The sequence below is a fragment of the Juglans microcarpa x Juglans regia genome, chromosome 2S (assembly GCF_004785595.1).
Source record: "Juglans microcarpa x Juglans regia isolate MS1-56 chromosome 2S, Jm3101_v1.0, whole genome shotgun sequence".
Taxonomy (NCBI): Eukaryota; Viridiplantae; Streptophyta; class Magnoliopsida; order Fagales; family Juglandaceae; genus Juglans; species Juglans microcarpa x Juglans regia.
Genome location: NC_054597.1, coordinates 11,540,346 through 11,558,369, shown reverse-complemented (window position 1 = coordinate 11,558,369; position 18,024 = coordinate 11,540,346). Strand labels below are relative to the sequence as shown.

At 36.5% G+C, this 18,024-nt stretch overlaps 1 protein-coding gene across 3 annotated transcripts; it reads right to left on the bottom strand.

Moving 5' to 3' along the window:
• Positions 1-3,427: 3,427 nt before the first annotated feature.
• LOC121253694 lies at positions 3,428-5,554 on the bottom strand. Of its 3 annotated transcripts, none has more exons than XM_041153702.1 (2): positions 4,662-5,554; positions 3,428-4,341 (listed from the first exon to the last, which is right to left on the bottom strand). In XM_041153702.1, exons 1-2 carry the CDS (start codon positions 5,326-5,328, stop codon positions 4,307-4,309), a joined length of 702 nt encoding a protein of 233 aa, XP_041009636.1. In that variant the 5' UTR covers positions 5,329-5,554; the 3' UTR covers positions 3,428-4,306. The 3 variants fall into 3 exon arrangements, with proteins under 3 accessions (XP_041009636.1, XP_041009638.1, XP_041009637.1); XM_041153704.1 differs by having other exon boundaries at positions 3,428-4,890; positions 4,958-5,554; XM_041153703.1 differs by having other exon boundaries at positions 3,428-4,893; positions 4,961-5,554.
• Between the last annotated feature and the right edge of the window lie 12,470 nt (positions 5,555-18,024).

Here is an 18,024-nt window from a genome sequence, read left to right as displayed (position 1 = left end):
TTAAAATATCTGTTAATTATGATGTATTTCAACAATTGGAAAACAAATAGATTTGTGTTGTATAACAAATGTAGACAACTCTTAATATTTTCAAAATAAATTTAGAGCTACTCGCGACAATGTGTATGAGCGAAGTGCTAAGTGCGCTTCATAGCATCCAAAGTCCATTGCCCGTGCTCACATGCGCGCGTCACATGATGCGGGCTGCTTTGCCACCGCTAGCCGGCTGATGTAGCTCTCTCTTCTCTTTTCACTTTAAAACAATACTAAAGTGAGGAATCAATAGCTTTATCATGCACAAAAGCAGCTTGTAATCGCACTATCTTTATAATATGCACAAAATAAAAAAAATTACCAAGTATAAAATCATTAAAAATGCACAATGAGACTAATGCATGCATGGCTGATGTACTTTTCATATGCATGTGATGAGACTTTTAGCCTTGGTTTGGATGGCAAATGTCTTTTATCTCATCTCGTCTCATCCCATATTATCTCAATATCCAAACACTAAAAACACAAATATTTTTCAATTTCAAATTTTCAACTTTTTTATCTAATCATTTTTTAATTATTACAATTTTCTCAAACTTCCAAACAAAATACAAAAAAATATAATTCAACTTTTTCAAATCCCAAAACAAGTTGAATATTGTTAAATAGTCTGTGAATAGTAGTAAGATAGTTTGTGAACAGTAGTGAGATCGCTTGAATTGAGTATTTTTTAGATTTTGAAAAATGAGGGAGAAAAAGTTGAATAAAAAATATTATAAAGTTAAAATGTTATAATATAATTTTATAATATTATTTTTGTTTGCGAATTTGAAAATTTTGATTTTTTTTTTTTTGTTTGAAAGTTTGGAAAAGTTGTAATGATTAGTTTTAAAATGTTTGTATTTGAATTATGTTTGTTAAATAAATGAGATGAGATGGGATAAAATAAGATGAAATGAGAATTTGAGACTGAGATCTATTCAAACAAGCCCTAAATGCAATTGCTCAAATACAGCTTGGAAAAATTGTCCTCGTACAGTAACAAAAGCTCGATCTACAATAAATATATACCTCAAATAGCAAATTCTTTTACTTGTTTAGCGCCTAAGGTTAAGCACCAAAGGCGTACCTGTCAAAATCCCCCACGAAGGCTAGAGGCACAAAAGATCAGTGATCTTTTTTTTTTTTTTTTGAAATCAGAATATACTTCCTTTGTTGAAATCAAACTTAAATCAGCCATTACAACATTTTTCCTTCAGTATATCATTTGTAATTTCTATTGGACCATCCTCTATCCACACTCTCTCATAAGAAAAAGTAAGTGCTACTTTAGCTAGTTTGTGTGCTATATTGTTTACTTCTCTATATACAAATTGTATACCCCAGTTCAACCTTCCAGACATCACTCTCCTCACATCTTCAATAATATTCTCATACTCAGCCCATATCTCCTCTCCACTATTTGTAGCATTCAATATTAAATTTGAATCACCTTCCAACGTCACCTCTAATAGCCCTAGTTTTGTACATAAAACTGTAGCCCTCCTTAAAGACAAAGCTTCAGCTACACTCGGGTTCTGATTATGCTCAAAATTAGAACAGAGGTAGGCAAGCAACTCCCCATTCGAATATCTGAAAACCACTCTAGCTCCCACCCTTCTATGTTTAGCATCCATAACAGCACCCCAATTTGCTTTTACTACCTTCTCATCTAGTTTTTCCCACTTAATCACACTTCTATCAGTATTCCTGAAATCAGAATGATATTTCTATATTTTTCTGTACATGCTAGTGATCTCTATTTAAGATACAAGAGAAATATCAAAGAAGGAAAGAATTTCCTAGAATAAGAGCAGGAAAATCTGCCTAACTAATTGACAGGAAAATAGAAACTTCCTAAACAATATCTACCATAAATTACTCCACTAATTACTCCACTAATACAATATCTCAATATTTACCACTAATTACTCCATCTCCATATTTATCGGGATTTCCACACTCCCCCTCAAGTTGGATCATAAAAGTTGATCATATCCAATTTGCAGAGGAAATCATCAAAACGTCTAGATAGCCATTTGGTGAAGATATCCGTTGTTTGCTCTTTTGTAGGAGCATAAGTCATACATATGGTTCATTCTTCAACCATTTCCTTGATAAAATGTCTATCCACTTCTACATGTTTGGTCCTGTCATGCTGAACTGGATTCAGAGAGATGTTTATGGCTGCTTTGTTATCACAGTAAAGCGTGATAGGGAATTTTACTGTGACATGTAGTTCTTCCAAGAGTTTCCGTAACCACAGTCCTTCACACATCCCTTGTGCAATTGCTCTAAACTCAGCTTCAGCACTACTTCTGGCCACTACATTCTATTTTTTGCTTCTCCAAGTTACCAAATTTCCCCATACAAAGGTGCAGTACCCTGTGGTGGACCTTCTATCCTCTGCTGAACCTGCCCAATCAGCATATGTGAAGATTTCTACTTCCTTGCTTTCATATTTTTTGAAAAATAGTCCTTTGCCCGGAGAACCCTTGAGATAATTATAGTAATTATAGTATAGTACTATTAAGAAATCTTCACAGATGCAAAAAATGAAACTTGGGAGTTGATAATTATAGTAATTATAGTATAGTACTATTATAGTAATTACAAGTTCAGCTTTATATTTCACTGTGAAATCCCATTTGCAGCCACTGGTTTCTTCCCTCTTCGCAAATTCATCACCTTCTAAGTTTCATTTTTTTCCAAAGCTTGCATTTGTTCCATAACTTCCTCTCTCCATTTTGGAATCTCCAAGACTTCCTGAATATTCTTTGAAATTTTTATACTATCAAGGTTAGAAGTAAAGGCCCGATACCCTGTAGACAAAGTATTGTAAGACATGAATTTTGAAATAGGATATAGAGTACATGATCGAGTTTGTTTCCTTAGAGCAATAGGTAACTCAATATCAGTAGGCTTAAATTTATTAGAGGAGAACTCATGACAATTTTGAGCTATTACCTGGTTGGGATTGGAAAGAGACTCATGGTTGCTTGGATCTATCATTGGTTCCAACTCTCTTGGTGCCTCAGGTGTGAGATTCTCCTTGTACCTTCATTTTGGCTTCCTTGAATAAACAAGTATCTCCTTGTCATTTTGTTTTTCTGCAGCTCCCTCTGAGTTTAAGTTTTCTTCTGTAACTAGCAGCTTAGAAATGGTTGGGACAGATTCAACAATAGGGATAGATTCAGCAAAAATGGTTGGGACAGATTCAGCAACAGGGACATCGAAGTCCAGAAAATCCCAAGGCCGAGCTTCACTCAAATTCTCCCCCTGAAGAGAGGGCTTTTGGAAGTAAGGAGTAGTCTCAAAGAAAGTAACATCATGGCTAACAAACATTTTTTGTGTGGTTGGATCATATCATTTGTAGCCTTTTTTGGTAGGAGAATAGCTAATAAAAACACACTTAAGAGCTCTAAGGTCCAGTTTATTCCGATGGTGATCATGAACATGGACAAAGGCTGTACAAGCAAACACTTTGAGAGATAGACTTTAGCTAAGACGAGAGGTAGGAAAAAATTCCTGGAATTTTTTTAGAGGTGTTGTAAATGAAAGGACACGACTAGGCATTCTATTAATGAGATATATAGCTGTTAAGATGACATCTCTCCAAAATATTTTTGGCATGTTTGTAGTGAATATCAACGCATGAGCAACTTTAAGAATATGTCTATTTTTTCGTTTGGCAAACCCATTTTGTTGGGGGGTGTCAACACATGAACTTTGATGAATTATCCCATGCTATTGAAAATAATTTTCCAAGATACTATTGAAATATTTTGTGCCATTATCAGTACGAAGAATTTGAATTTTTGTTTGGAACTGTGTTTGAATCATGGAATGAAAATTGATAAATACAGAACGAACTTCAGTTTTGTCTTTCAACAGGTAAACCCAACAAATACGAGTATAATCATCAATAAAAGTAACAAACCATCTTGTATGGGAACGATTAAGAGTACGGGAAGGTCCCCATAAATCGCTGTGAATCATAGTTAACGGTTTGGATGGTTTGTATTTGGATTTTGAGAAAGAAGTACGCTGATGTTTAGCAAGTTCACAAATTTCACATTGAAAATCAAGAGACGTTTTATTCGAACAAATGGAAGGAAATAAGAGTCTCAAATACTGAAAATTAGGATGACCCATTCTAGAATGCTATAACAAAAGTTCACTATGCTTAGGAATAGATGCAGAATCACAAATAACAATTTGACTTTGCTCGCTCATAATAGCCTCCTCAAAGTAGTAGAGCCCCTCTGACTCCTTAGCACTGCCAATCGTCTTCCCCGATGATAGGTCCTGAAAGACACAATGAGAGGGAAGAAATTTAGCTGAACAATTGGAGTTTTTTGTCAACTGGCTAATAGATAACAAATTGCATGATAAATTAGGGACATGAAGAACAGATTCTAGTGTTATAGAGTCAGAAATTTGGATACTCTCTTTGCCTGCAACAGATGAGAGTGAGCCATCTCCAATTTTAACTTTTAGATTTCTAGCACAAGGTGAGTATGAGGAGAAAAGATGATAAGAATCAGTCATATGATCAGAGACACCAGAATCAATAATCCAAGGAGTTTTGTGCTAAGAGATGATACTTAAGGATTTCAAAAAATTACCTCTATGTGCTAAAGAACCAGAAGAGGCACTTGTGGAGGACTGACCCAATGCATGAAGGGTAGAAAATATTTTATAAAGTTGCTCCAACTGTTCAGCGTTAAACGCACTGGTTGGAGTGGGATTTTGGCTCTTTTCTCCTTGAGGTTGCTCGATTTGATGATCAACAGCAACTTGGTAACCACAGTTTCGGTTGTTCTGACTTGGTTTCCAGTCAGATGATTTCCCGTGTATCTCCCAACAAGTTTCTTTTGTGTGTCTAGGTTTTCGGCAATGCTCACACCAAGGACGTCCCTTCTCTTGTCTTGAACCTGATCTAGAAAGAGTGCCCCAAGACACCAAGGCAGACATTTCAGGTCCAATATGTCCAGTAGAGAAAATCTCCTTCAGCATTACCTTACGCCTATTTTCTTCTTGCCTCACCTCTGAGAAGACTTCGCGTGTTGAAGGCAGGGGACGTCGGCCAAGAATTCTTCCGCGAACATCATCCAGGTCTTGGTTAAGACCTACAAGAAATTCAAAAACTCTTTCATTTTCGAGTCGCTTCTTGTATCGCACACTATCGCCAGTGCACTTCCATTCTTCTTCGAAACTCAGATCGAGTTCTTGCCAAAGGGTTGTCTTCTCCATGTAATCGTGACCTCTCTCTCCCCTTACTTCATCTGCCATAGCCGAGTCTTAATCTCAAATATTTGAGAGGAGTTTCAATATCATAATATGTTTCACGGACAGCTTCACAAACATCTTTTGCTAATGGCAAGAATAGATAGGTCTTGCCGATGGAGGGCTTCATGGGATTTACAAGCCAAGCAATCACCATTGAATTTTCTGACTTCCATTTTTTTAGGGAGGAAGCATCGGTTGAGGTTGTCTTTTTGTCTCACCGGTAACATATCCCAGTTTTCCTTTGCTATCGATTACGAGCTTAATCGATTGGGGCCATTCACGAAAATTCTTCCCATTTAGCTTCTTCACCATGAGTTGAAAGGATGAATTATCAAGTCCAGTTGAACCTATGGTGGAAATAACTTATGTTTCGCTATCGTGAGTTTCATAGGTCATCAACCAGTTGTTGTTGACGGCAGTTTCCGTCATTGATAGCTAGGTTTAGGAAAAACACTAGCTCTGATACCATGAAATTAGAATGATATTTACATATTTTTCTGTACATGCTAGTGATCTCTATTTTAGATAAAAGAGAAATATCAAAGAATGAAAGAATTTCCTAGAATAAGAGCAGGAAAATCTGCCTAACTAATTGATAGGAAAACAGAAACTTCCTAAACAATATCTACCATAAATTACTCCACTAATTACTCCACTAATACAAGATCTCAATATCTACCACTAATTACTCCATCTCCATATTTATCGGGATTTCCACAATTCCCATACATCTAAGCCTTCTGTTGATGGTCCTGAGCCAGATTGAAATCACTTAGTGCATGAGTTGCAGCTGTAATAAGGCTTGTCGGTTTCTCGAATTTCTTTCAAATAGCAGTGAATTTCTTCTCAACCATATCTTCCTCATGATGCAAGCTACCAACTCCACTTCCTCCTCTTTCAGATATGCATTCAGTTTCACCCATAACTCTACAAAACCATCTTCAGAACTGCTCCATTTGTTCACTGGACTATCATTCTCAGCCCATACATCTGAGGCAGTTGGGCAACTCCAAACTATATGCATTATTGTTTCTAGTTCCCTCTCACATATTGGACAATCATCAGACTCAGTGATCTATTTCTTGAATAGGTTTTGTTTTGATGGTAGTAGAATATGGGCTACCTTCCACAGAAAGTGCTTCACCACATTTTGTACATTTAAACCCCAAATCAATCTCCACACATTTCCTGCACTATTACTAGTTGAAGATTCCCCTTTCCTCTTCCTCATTTTTTCATGATCTAGGTCATAGGCACTCTTCACAGAGAATTTACCATCATTTGAACACCCCCACACCAGCCTGTCCATTGCACCCCACCTGCTTAGAGGAATACTACATATAGTTTCAGCTTCATCTTCATTAAAAGTGTCAAAAATCAAATCCTTCTTCCATACCCCTTTGAATTTACCATCATTCAATAAGTTGTTGCATCTTTGAATTATCTAGTAGATTTTTTATGGGAGATTACACACAATGAGAAGTTTGATTTGGCAGCCACTTATCCCTCCAAATACTGATTATGCTTCCATCCCCCACTCTCCACAATAACCCATTTTTCACTAAACCAATAGATGACCACAAGCTTCTCCATATAAAGAAAGGTCCACACCCCAATTTAACATCTACTAGCCCCACCTTTTTAAAGCACCTCTCTTTCATTACCTTAGCCACTAAGGAGTTAGGTTGCTTCAGCATTCTCCAGTACTGTTTTGCAAGCATAGTCTTATTAAAGCATTTAAAGTCTCGAAAACCTAATCCTCCCTTACTTTTTGATTCTCCCATATTAAACAAGCTTCTCCATTGGATTCTCTTTTCATTCTATTTATGTCCCCACCAGAATCTTGCCAAGAGGGATGCTATTTATTTACACAGCCTTTGTGGTAGTCTAAATACACTCATAGCAATTCGGTATTGCTTGAGCAATTGCCTTCAATAATATCTCTTTCCATACCTGTGATAGGAATGAGTTCTTCCAACTGCTGATTTTAGACCAAACCCTCTCCTTTAAGCTCCTGAATGTGATGTATCTTGATCTACCTACCATTGCTGGGAGGTCAAGATATTTTTCATAACTTCCACATATAGTTACCCTCGCTGCACTCTAAATTTGTGATCTGGTAACTCCATTATTGTTTGAACTGAAAAACATGGTAGTTTTTTGCATATTTAAACATTGATCCGAGGTCTCCTCATACCTTTTCAGTAAATTTTTTATCTTTAGCCACTTATCTACCTTTATCCTCCCAAATATTACACAATCATAAGCAAAAAGTAAGTGGTTTATCCTTGTTCCTCCTCTTGCTACTACCACTCCACTTATTTCCCCCCTTCTATCAGTTGAATTAATAAGAGAACTTAACCCTTCTGCATAAAGGATAGATAAGTAAGGGGAGATAGGATCCCTTTGTCTTATTCCCCTTGTTGGTTTAATAATCTTTCCAGGCTCCCCATTGACAAGAATTGAATGTCACTGTTGTAACACACTTCATGATCAAAGAAATCCGTCTCTCACTTAATCCCAACTTTCTCATTACAGCCTCCAAATACTTCCATTCTATCCTATTGTAGGCTTTTGACATATCTAGCTTAAGAGCCATGCTACCATACCTTCCTCTTTGCCTTGTCTTCATCATATGCAAAGATTCATAAGCTATCATAACGTTATTAGTTATGAGTCTTCCTGGTATAAAGGCACTTTGGTTGCTAAAAATGATGATAGTAAGCACTTTCTTCAGCCTATTAGCACGTAGCTTTGATTCCCAAAGCTAAAAACCCATCTGTTGCAAGTGAATTCAAACCAATCAACTTATGTCCCTTTCCTTTTACTAACCTTGGAATGCCCATAAAAACCAATAAACAACCATGACAGCTTCTTCTCTTCACTTATAACAATAGCATAAACATGATGTTGGGAAAAGTTAACTATTTCCACATTCACTTCTCTGCACCACATCAATGCCAATCCCCCTTTTCTTCCCAATGAATCTACAACAAAGCATTCTTCCCATCCCAGTTTCTTTTTAATACTCTCAAACTTGCATGCTACAAACTTTGTCTCCATTAAGAAGATCATTTTGGATTTCTTGTCCTTCACCAATTGGTAAAGATTTTGAACTGTTCGGGGGTTCCCAAGCCCCCGGCAGTTCCAGCTTAGTATTTTCATGGCTATTGGTAGCTAGCAGCCTCTACCAATAACATGTTCCTCCTAGATCCCCCCTCATCAATATTCAATCTTCCTTTTTTTAATAGGCCCTTACTGCAGTCATCAAAGGCCTCACTCCTCAAGCTATGTTTTCCCCCAATTGTTGAGCCCACTCCACCTTTCTTTCCTTCAATTATTGCCCTTCTCTTCTATCTTCTCTTCTCAGCTCCCCCTTTATCCTCATCCATCCCTTTTTCAACTTGATTCAAGTGCTGCAACTTGATCACAGTTCCAGTCACAAGAAGCTCCTCTAGTAGCATCTCTCTCCTTCTATAACTCTCCTCCCCCTCCCATCTTTTAGTATTTTCGACAAACACGTTCAGTTCAACCCCTCCCTTTGAACCCCGTGACTCATTTTTCAACTCCTCTACCTCCTTCCCTCCATAACACCCTGAGTAGAAGTAGTATCTTCTTTAGCCACGCCTTCCTCATTCACAAAGTTACTATTGAACTCCCCATTACTCTCCCCCATTCTTTCATTGTAATTGTTACTGTATTTCTTTGAGTATTTCCCCCTTCCAGTGTGACTGTCCCATATTGGGATTTATCATTCCTCCCCTCCATACCCATACCCTTCTAACCCATGACAAAATTTTTCACACTTAAAACACAATTTATAAGGGAGCTTCTCGTAGCTCAGAGAACCCAAACTCTGTTACCCAGTACATTAGCAGTTCAACCTCTTGCAATTATCTTCCTCATATCTATTTCAATCTTTACCCTTAGCTAGCTTCCCCAACCAATCTCATCTTCCCTTACATCTACTCCTTTGACACTCCCTATCGTTGCTCCAATCTGTTTCCTTATTTCTCACGGCATACATGTCAGTCGCAGATTGTTCAAGTGTACGTATCCAGAATTCCTCATAGTCAAAACTCATTTTATGAGGGTAACCCTATCAAATGGCTTCAAGACCAACAACTGATTATCGAATAATCACGGCTTGCCCTCCAATACTCTCTATCTATCCTTCTGATTCTCAAAAGTTACTACAAACATATTTGAAATTATGTCATAAAAGGTGAACGATCCCCCCAGCCTCCAGATCTTGTTCATAGTTGATTTAATCACCTTCTTACTTATCTTTCGATTAGATAACAATTTTCCTACCAAACTTCTATTACCCTCCTCTGTCACCTTGCTTATTTGACCTGTGCTTACCTCAATTACCTCATTCTCCTCCTTCGTAAGTTGAAGTTTATCCCACCGTTTCTCGAAATCCTCCATTACCGCCGACCCAGTCTTATGAGTAAAGAAAATTAGGGAAGACTTCTCCTCCCTCACTCAGTATGTGAGCCGAGACTTTCCCTTCACCCAAGCTTTCTCCTTAAAAGGAAGCTTAGAGAAGGCTACTTTTTTTATCATTAGATTTATGCATATGTTTTTAAATGATCAGTGATCTTGATATCAAGAAAGTACGTACTATATTAATATGTATATACATATCAAATAAAACAATGGAATTGGTTGAATCGTATTTCCCAGATAGACATGGAACAGTTGCAAGCAGCATGCAGAAACAAGTACTACTACTCATATGTAGTTCTGATACTAGTAAGAACCATATAGGCTGCAATTTCCTTGAGGGAGTCAGACGGTCGACCACCAAAGAGATATGTCAGAAGTTTCAGAAAAATCACAATCATGAGTAAATTATTCTGATACATTCGATAAACAAGTGTCGTACGTACGTATAAATATAAGGACATGATTTACATGACTACTGAATGAGCATGACTACTGATACATGATAATTAAGCAATTTATATCTCAGCTTAGCAAGAATTTCCACCAAGAGGCCGCAAAGTTTCAAAAGACGCTAGCAGCTAGCAGCTAGCGCGAGCAGTCTTTCATTAACAGGTATCTAGAAGAATGAAGGTTTTAAGATACTACTACCAGGCCCATATAATTCATTTGATCAGACGTAACTGAGAGCATTTTTAATTGGCTTGCTAATTAATTAATTTATTCTTTACCTAATAATATTACCCAACACGAACAAATTAATAATTAAGTACCACTAATAGCATGCCAGCTCATTACTGATTAAGATGATTCAGCTAGACAACCTCATGCGAATTACCTAGTAATTCACCTATAAATTAATTAAAATTGAACTACCTGGCCTGCATGTATATTGGGTTGCTTTGTGACAGCTAGCCCAATATATAGAACCTAATTATAAGCCCATACCTGAAGAAGATGCCATTAGTCGGATAACATGACGGTCCACGAGATTAATCCGGCCTTAAAAATGATCATCATCAAGGCATGATCATTGGAATACATCAGTGGATCGGAACTCGATCGGTCTTATGAAAAGTGGAAATCGAACAATTTCTTGGGATGTTGTAATTGATCAATAATCGATCTTTTACGCAACAAATGTTCATTTAAATAATAGGAGAATGTAAAATATGAGTAAATGAGTTATCACCATGGGTGAAGTACTGAAAAGGTTGGTGTTGTAATTAATTAGAGAATAATAAAATTAAGTAACCAACGGTAAAAGCGTTTAGCTACGTAGGAAAATACTAATTAGGTGGCTTGATGAGAGTAAATGAAATGCTTAAAATTATGTAAGTTATATAATTTTGGTAATGAAATGAAAACTTATTTAAAGAACGTCTTCAAAATCTAGAAACACTCTGAATGTAAGTCACTATCTAAAATCTACTATAGAAATTTAGTTCGTTACAATTAATTTAAAAACACTTACAAAATCTTTGAAGTAACTAAATCTGACTTGCAACATCGCGAATATTCCACTCGATCTCTACATTCTAGTAACTCCAAACCACCTTTCTTTCTATAGTTTCACCACGAGTACCAACTCAATCTTTGCAGCCAAGTAGCTCTGAAAAACCATCCAACCAACGAACATGTCTACACCAATGGACTCAACAACACTCAAGCACAATCAAAATTATGGAGGTCTGCTTATCAAGAGAGAATAGATCTTCAATATGCAGTGGATTTCCTTAATGTTTAATTTCTCTCAAAAATAAATAAACACGACAATTCTCAGGATTTTCATTCGAGCAAAAGTCGAGCCAACTCAAAGTTGTCGAGCTGTTTTGTCCCCTTAAGCGTATGAATCTGAACATAACTGTGAAACTCAAAGTTTTAGATAATTGAGTTATTCTTTCAATGCTACAAAAATCAGCTCAATCAGGTTTGAGAATCAAAAGTTATAGATAATTTACTTTGACTAGGTCGTTCTCTTTAGGGGTGTTCAACCGGATCTAGATTCGGATATCCGGCCATAACCGGATCCGGATCGGGATGCTAAAATCTGGGCGTGGATTTAATCCGGGCGGATAACCGGATTCAATCCGGATTGTAACCGGATTTAATCCGAGTTATAACTGGATAAATCCGGTTTTAATTTTTTATTTTTTTAAACAAAGACTTTAAAACTTAAAAAATATTTTTATAGCACTTGTTTTTTTTTTAAAAAAAAAAATCTGATATGCTTAAATTGCCCAAATTTTTTTAAAAAATAATTTAAACACTTTAAAATATTTTTATAAAAAAATAAATTAACAAAAAAATAAATAAAAATGCAAAATAAATAATATTGTTATTACATCACAATGCAAAACATAAATTTACAAAAAATAAAATAAATAATAATACATCACAACTAATTAAAATAAAACATAAATTTACAAAGATAAAAAATGCATTAGTCTTCACATCTTGAATCTGGAATAGGGCGAAACATTGATTTCTTTCACCTTGATCTGGTGATGCCATTTTGGGAAATTTTCTACTGGAATGAGTCTCCATAAGCTGCCAACAACATCAATTACAACAGATAAATGAAAACTATAATGATTAGAAACAATAAGTCAAAAAGAACAAGAGAATAAAACAATATGTAACCATGTTTGTTTCAGTTTCTAAAATAAGTGTCTATAACCTAATAATCACCTGTGGAGTATTCTGTTCCTGGAATCTTTTTCATTGAGTTACTTACTTTGTCCATCAACTTATGTTGAACATACTCCTTCTCTGGCCCCTCCCTTGAAAATGCAACAACTAATATGACTAATATGACTTTTGTTTAGTACATTAATTGCTCATAATGATATATATATATATATATATATATATATATATATCATTATGAGCAAATTGCAAATCAGGTTGACTCTAGAAGGATTACAATAAGCAAGGTCTTAATTATTTTCTATTATTTTATCATCCTCTTTTCATTTGTATTGTTTTTCAATATCTGCAAAAATGTTTGCTTGTGTGGATTCTAGTACCCAACTCAGACTGTGGAGGCCAATTGCTTCCTCGACTCTATACCTCTTAGTTCTAATTTCCCATTACATGTTTTCAGAGAACTGGTTTTATCATACTAATCGTATTTGTAGATATTTCCATCATATAAGGAATCCATTTAAGCAATACCTAGCCCTTATAATAATGTATAAATTAATAAAACAACTAGCTGAGTGTTCTATAGCAGAAATAGAGTTATACCCACTGAAAAATTCATTTTAATTGAAACAAGTCTACTGAAAGTCCGAAAATGTGAGAACATGAAACAAAAACCTTGGTTAATTCCCCAAAACAAGAAACAAACCCACCTTGCCCCCTAAAATAATATGCAAAAATCTTGGTTAATTCCCCAAAACCAGAACAAACCCTCCCCATCTGAAACAACCACTCATATCATACATAAAAAAAAAAAAAAAAACACAAATCGTTTACAAAAAAAACCCAACACTCATAATCAAAAATCTCGAAACCCATCATTTACAAAAACTAACAAAATAGATAAAGAGAGATGACCATACCGTATAGAAACTAACAGAGTAGAGAAAGAGAGATGACATAGTAGAGAAGGGTTTGAGAAATATACCTTACAAGCTTAGACTTCAAAAATGTTGGATGGTAGCCTCTGCATCTCTCTCCCAAATGTGCAAACTGCAAAGGAATTCGAAAGGAGAAGAGACGCTGCGTCGAAGAGAGTCGGAGAAGAGAAAGGAGAAGAGAAGGTATTTAGAAAGGCATAAGGGATTTGAAAGTTAGGGATTTTGCAGCATGGGGCGGTTTTTCTTTTTTTTTAAATGACCTAGTTACGGATAACCGGGTCATAGAATCGGATCGGTAACGGGATCCAGATTCTTCTCACCCGCCCGGATACACCCGAATTTGCGAGTTCCGGACCGGACCGGAAAAAAACCGGTCCGGATGCACACCCCTAGTTCTCATTAGATTTTACAAATTTGCAATCATTTACTTTTTCTAGACTCTATCTAACGTATTTACAACTCAATTGTACTAAGTTTTGTCATAAAAGCATGCCAACTTATTATTTTTACACTGACCTAATGTTTTGATGGCTACATGCAAATTTGAGTACTATGGTGAACAGGAAGTTGAAGATATTGAAGGCTTAGCTATTTTGAGAGGCGACCTATAGTTAACTACCCATCTGGGTATTTGACAGTAGAATCTGATTCTACGATTACAGTAGATCACAAGCTCAAGAACTGTGCCATTAAAATGTCTATGCGACGCCATCTTTGGTGACATTTATCAGCTGGCCACTTTCTTTCCAAAACTCAAATTTATTAAGCGCATAGGAAAAGAGGCAAATTCAGTTGCTCATACAGTGCCTAGGATCAGTTGATGAGATTGTAATATAGTGGCACTGTGTGCCGAGCGATCTTATTAAGCAAGTTATACTACTTGATACATGATTTGTACGTATTGACGAAAAAACAAAACAACTCATTAATCTTTAAGCATTTAAAACATTTTATGGCTACATATGCATATTGATATATATGAAATCACATGAAATGAAATGGAAGATTATATGTTAATTAACGTGCATGATATCTTCTTTGAATCTTTTTAAAATTTGATATAAATTGTGTAACAATTCAAAAAAGGTGAATAAGAAATGGAGAATGAGATCTCACATTATTTGAGAATATTGAAAAGTTATTACCCTTCATTTTGATTTTAAAGGACTCCAATTATAATATTGTTGACTACTCCTTTTAGAGTATAGACTGAAATGTGGCAGCTTGACTTTCATTATCGAATATGATAAATTCTTAAAATTGGACACAATTTCCTACCTACCATTTTTTCTAATAAGCATCTGATGATCGCCAAATCTGATCATTCTAGATCAGTACCATTTAGAAATCCAGGAAAATCTAAAATTTCACTTTGCTGGAAATTTTTCTTTCATACTCATAACATGATATGATCTTTGCATGAACAAAAATGTTGTGAACTAGAAGGCATTGCTATAGAAGAAATTAAGCAAGGCCTCGTGGGGGAGGTTCTATATATAGCTACAATCATGGTGTATTCCGATTCCTGATTGTCACCATGAATCATCAAAAGTAGGAGTGATAAGGAGTCTAATCATTTGCTTCATCTGGACCGTCAAAATTACAAACTTAACTAGTCTATTATATATCGTTCCATTAATTTTCACGATGATCTCCAAGACAACATAAGGGGATTGAGGTTTTGTGCGGAGGGAGAGCACAAAGCAACAAGTAGTACTTCAAGAAATACATATTAGTAGATGTGCAAACCTTTATTCAGCTAAGCCCTTTGCACTTTTTCTCTCTCTTTCTAGTAGCCAGTTTTTTTTGTCCCGGGTTTTAAATTATGCTAACATGATGTTTATTTCAAGGCAACACTAGATTTTCATGTCCATACTTAAATAGCCAATTTTAAACATCCCAACAAGCATTGAAAATTGAAAATTTATACTCAATTGTGTGACAGGTGCATTTGAAATAGAGAATTGCTATAAACACAAAAAGTAAAAATAAAAAAACACACAAAAGTAAATCAACAAACTGACGTGACTTCATGAAATCTGTTAGATTTATTTTACAATAAAAGTAACTTTATAATATGATGTACCACATTAAACCACGTTAATTTGTGTTGAGGAAAATATCAACACACTTTACAATTGTGTTGATTGTATTATTAATAGAGAATTACAAGTACAGTGGTAGTAGAAGTCATAACAAACCAATAAGAGAAAGTATAACAACTGGATAACTAAGTCTACTGGAATTGAAATTCTAGTTTCCTACAGCTTCGGCATCTTTATCTTCTACGGCTTCCTTATCCTTAACACGCCCCCACAAGTCCAATGAAGTAGAGACTACATTGAGCTTGGATCGAAGTGTTGCAAACCTGAATGAAGAAAGGGGCTTTGTAAAAATACCGGCTAGTTGATCTTTGGAGGATAAGAACTTCACTTCAATAAGTTTCTTGGCTACCATATCCCGCACAAAGTGAAAATCAATTTCTATATGCTTTGTACGAGCATCAAAAACTCGATTGGATGATAAATATATGGCTCCTATGTTGTCACACCATAAGATGGGAGGAGCTGATGCTTTAAGTCCAAGTTCCTGCAGTAAAGATTGGAGCCATTGAAGTTCAGCGGCTGTATTTGCAAGTGCTTTATATTCCGCTTCAGTGCTTGATTCGAGCGTCTATCGTCACAAGACCCAGCCCAGTCAACATCTGAAAATGCTTGGAGAGTGTTGTTGCTTGACTTGCTAAATGAAAGACCATAGTTGATGGTCTGTTTTAGATACCGAAGTAGGCATTTTGCTGATTGCCAGTGAGCAAGTTTTGGTTTATGCATGAACTGAGATAACTTGGAACTGTGAATGCTATGTCTGGCCTAGTGACTAAAAAGTACTGTAAAGCGCCAACTGTGCTACGAAATAGTGTGGGGTCACTGAAATCTTCACTGTCAAAAGCACTAAGATTGGTAGAGGTAGCCATGGGAGTACTGATGGGTTTGGCCTCATGCATTTTTGTCTTTTTGAGTATATCCATAATATACCAATGTTGAGATAATATAAGTTGCCCGTTTGACTTAATAGCCTCAATACCCAAGAAAAAATTCAGACTATCCAAATCCTTGATAGCAAAGTCACAATGTAGCGATTTTAACAACTCATCAATAGCTTGCTTGTGTGAGCAGGTGATCAAAATGTCATCCACATAAATGAGGATATACATAGTGAATGTGGATGAAGTGTGAATAAATAGAGAAGTATCTGATCGTGACCCATGAAAACCAAGGTCCAGAAGTCGATTACTGAGGCGTGAGAACTATACCCTTGGGGCTTGTTTTAGGCCATACAGAGCCTTTTTCAATTTACAAACATGATTTGGAAATTGTGGGTAAGTATACCCCTGAGGTTGGGTCATGAAAACCTCATCTGTCAATGTGTCGTTTAAAAACGCATTGTGCACATCAATTTGTCTAATTTCCCAGCCTGAAGAAATAGCAATAGATAGAACTGTTCTTACTGTGGTGGGTTTGATCACTGGGTTGTAAGTATCTGAGAAATCAACTCCAGCTTGTTGAAGGTAGCCCTTGGCTACTAGACGTGCCTTGTAGCATTCCACCTTATCATTTGCTTTTCGTTTTATCCGATAGACCCATTTTGACCCAATTACGTTTCGGGCAGCAGTGAGGGGTACTAGAATCCAAGTACTGTTTCTGAGTAACGCATCAAATTCCTGGTTCATGGCATGTCACCATTGAGGGTGCTTGGCCCCATTGGTGTAACACAATGGTTCAACCATGAGAGATTCTGTTTCTGCAATTAGAGCTTTCGGGAAGGGTACCTGATGGTGCCGTTGCTATGGGTTTTTGGTTTAGTGATGTTGTGCTTCGAGCGAGCAATCATAGGGTGTTGGGATGGAGGAGTATTTGAGGTTGAGTGAGTGCTGGGATTTTCTAGAGGATTCAATGGTGAAGAAATTGGTGATGGTAATGAGAGTGAAAGGTTAGAGGAGATGTGGGAAGGAGAAGGATCCATGTGGGCTGGAGGGGTTTGGATGTTGGAATGGGCTTGATGTGGAAGGACCTGCACGAGCGGGGCCTGCTCTGTTGCACGGGATGAGGAAGTATTGGGCTTTAAAATGGGTATGATAAATGGTGCCGAGGGAGACTCTTGTTGGGTCGGAGTAGAGGACTAATTTGAAATGGGAATAAGGATTCTTCAAAAACAACATCTCGGGAAATAATTATTTTTCCAATAAGTTGGTTGAGACATTTGTAACGTTTGTGATTGGGACCCAAGGAAGACACAATGAGTGAACCGAGATTGTAACTTGTGGCGATTATATGGTCGGATGTTGGGCCAACAAGCACAACCAAAAATACGAAGGAATGAATAATCTGGATCACTGTAGAAAAGATAGGTGAAAGGAGATTGGTTGTGAGAGACAGGTGATGGCATCCGATTGATTAAATAGCATGCAGTATCAAATGCATCATCCCAATATTTAAGAGGAACATGACTATGAGTTAAGAGAGTCAAACCAGTCTCAACATGTGATGATGTTTACGTTCTATAGCACCATTTTGTTTATGAGTATGAGGGTAAGATTGGCGATGAAAAATGCCAAGGGAGGCCAGTAACGTGGATAGTGAACAAAACATCGAAAAGTTATGGGATAGAA

Bases quoted from the DNA above. Each gene is read 5' to 3' on its own strand.
- LOC121253694 (XM_041153702.1), bottom strand. From the start codon at position 5,328: ATGGCAGATGAAGTAAGGGGAGAGAGAGGTCACGATTACATGGAGAAG. The intron at 4,342-4,661 runs GTAATTTTTTGA...TGTGTCTTTCAG, and splicing joins TGGTTCTTTAGCACATAGAG to GACCTATCATCGGGGAAGAC.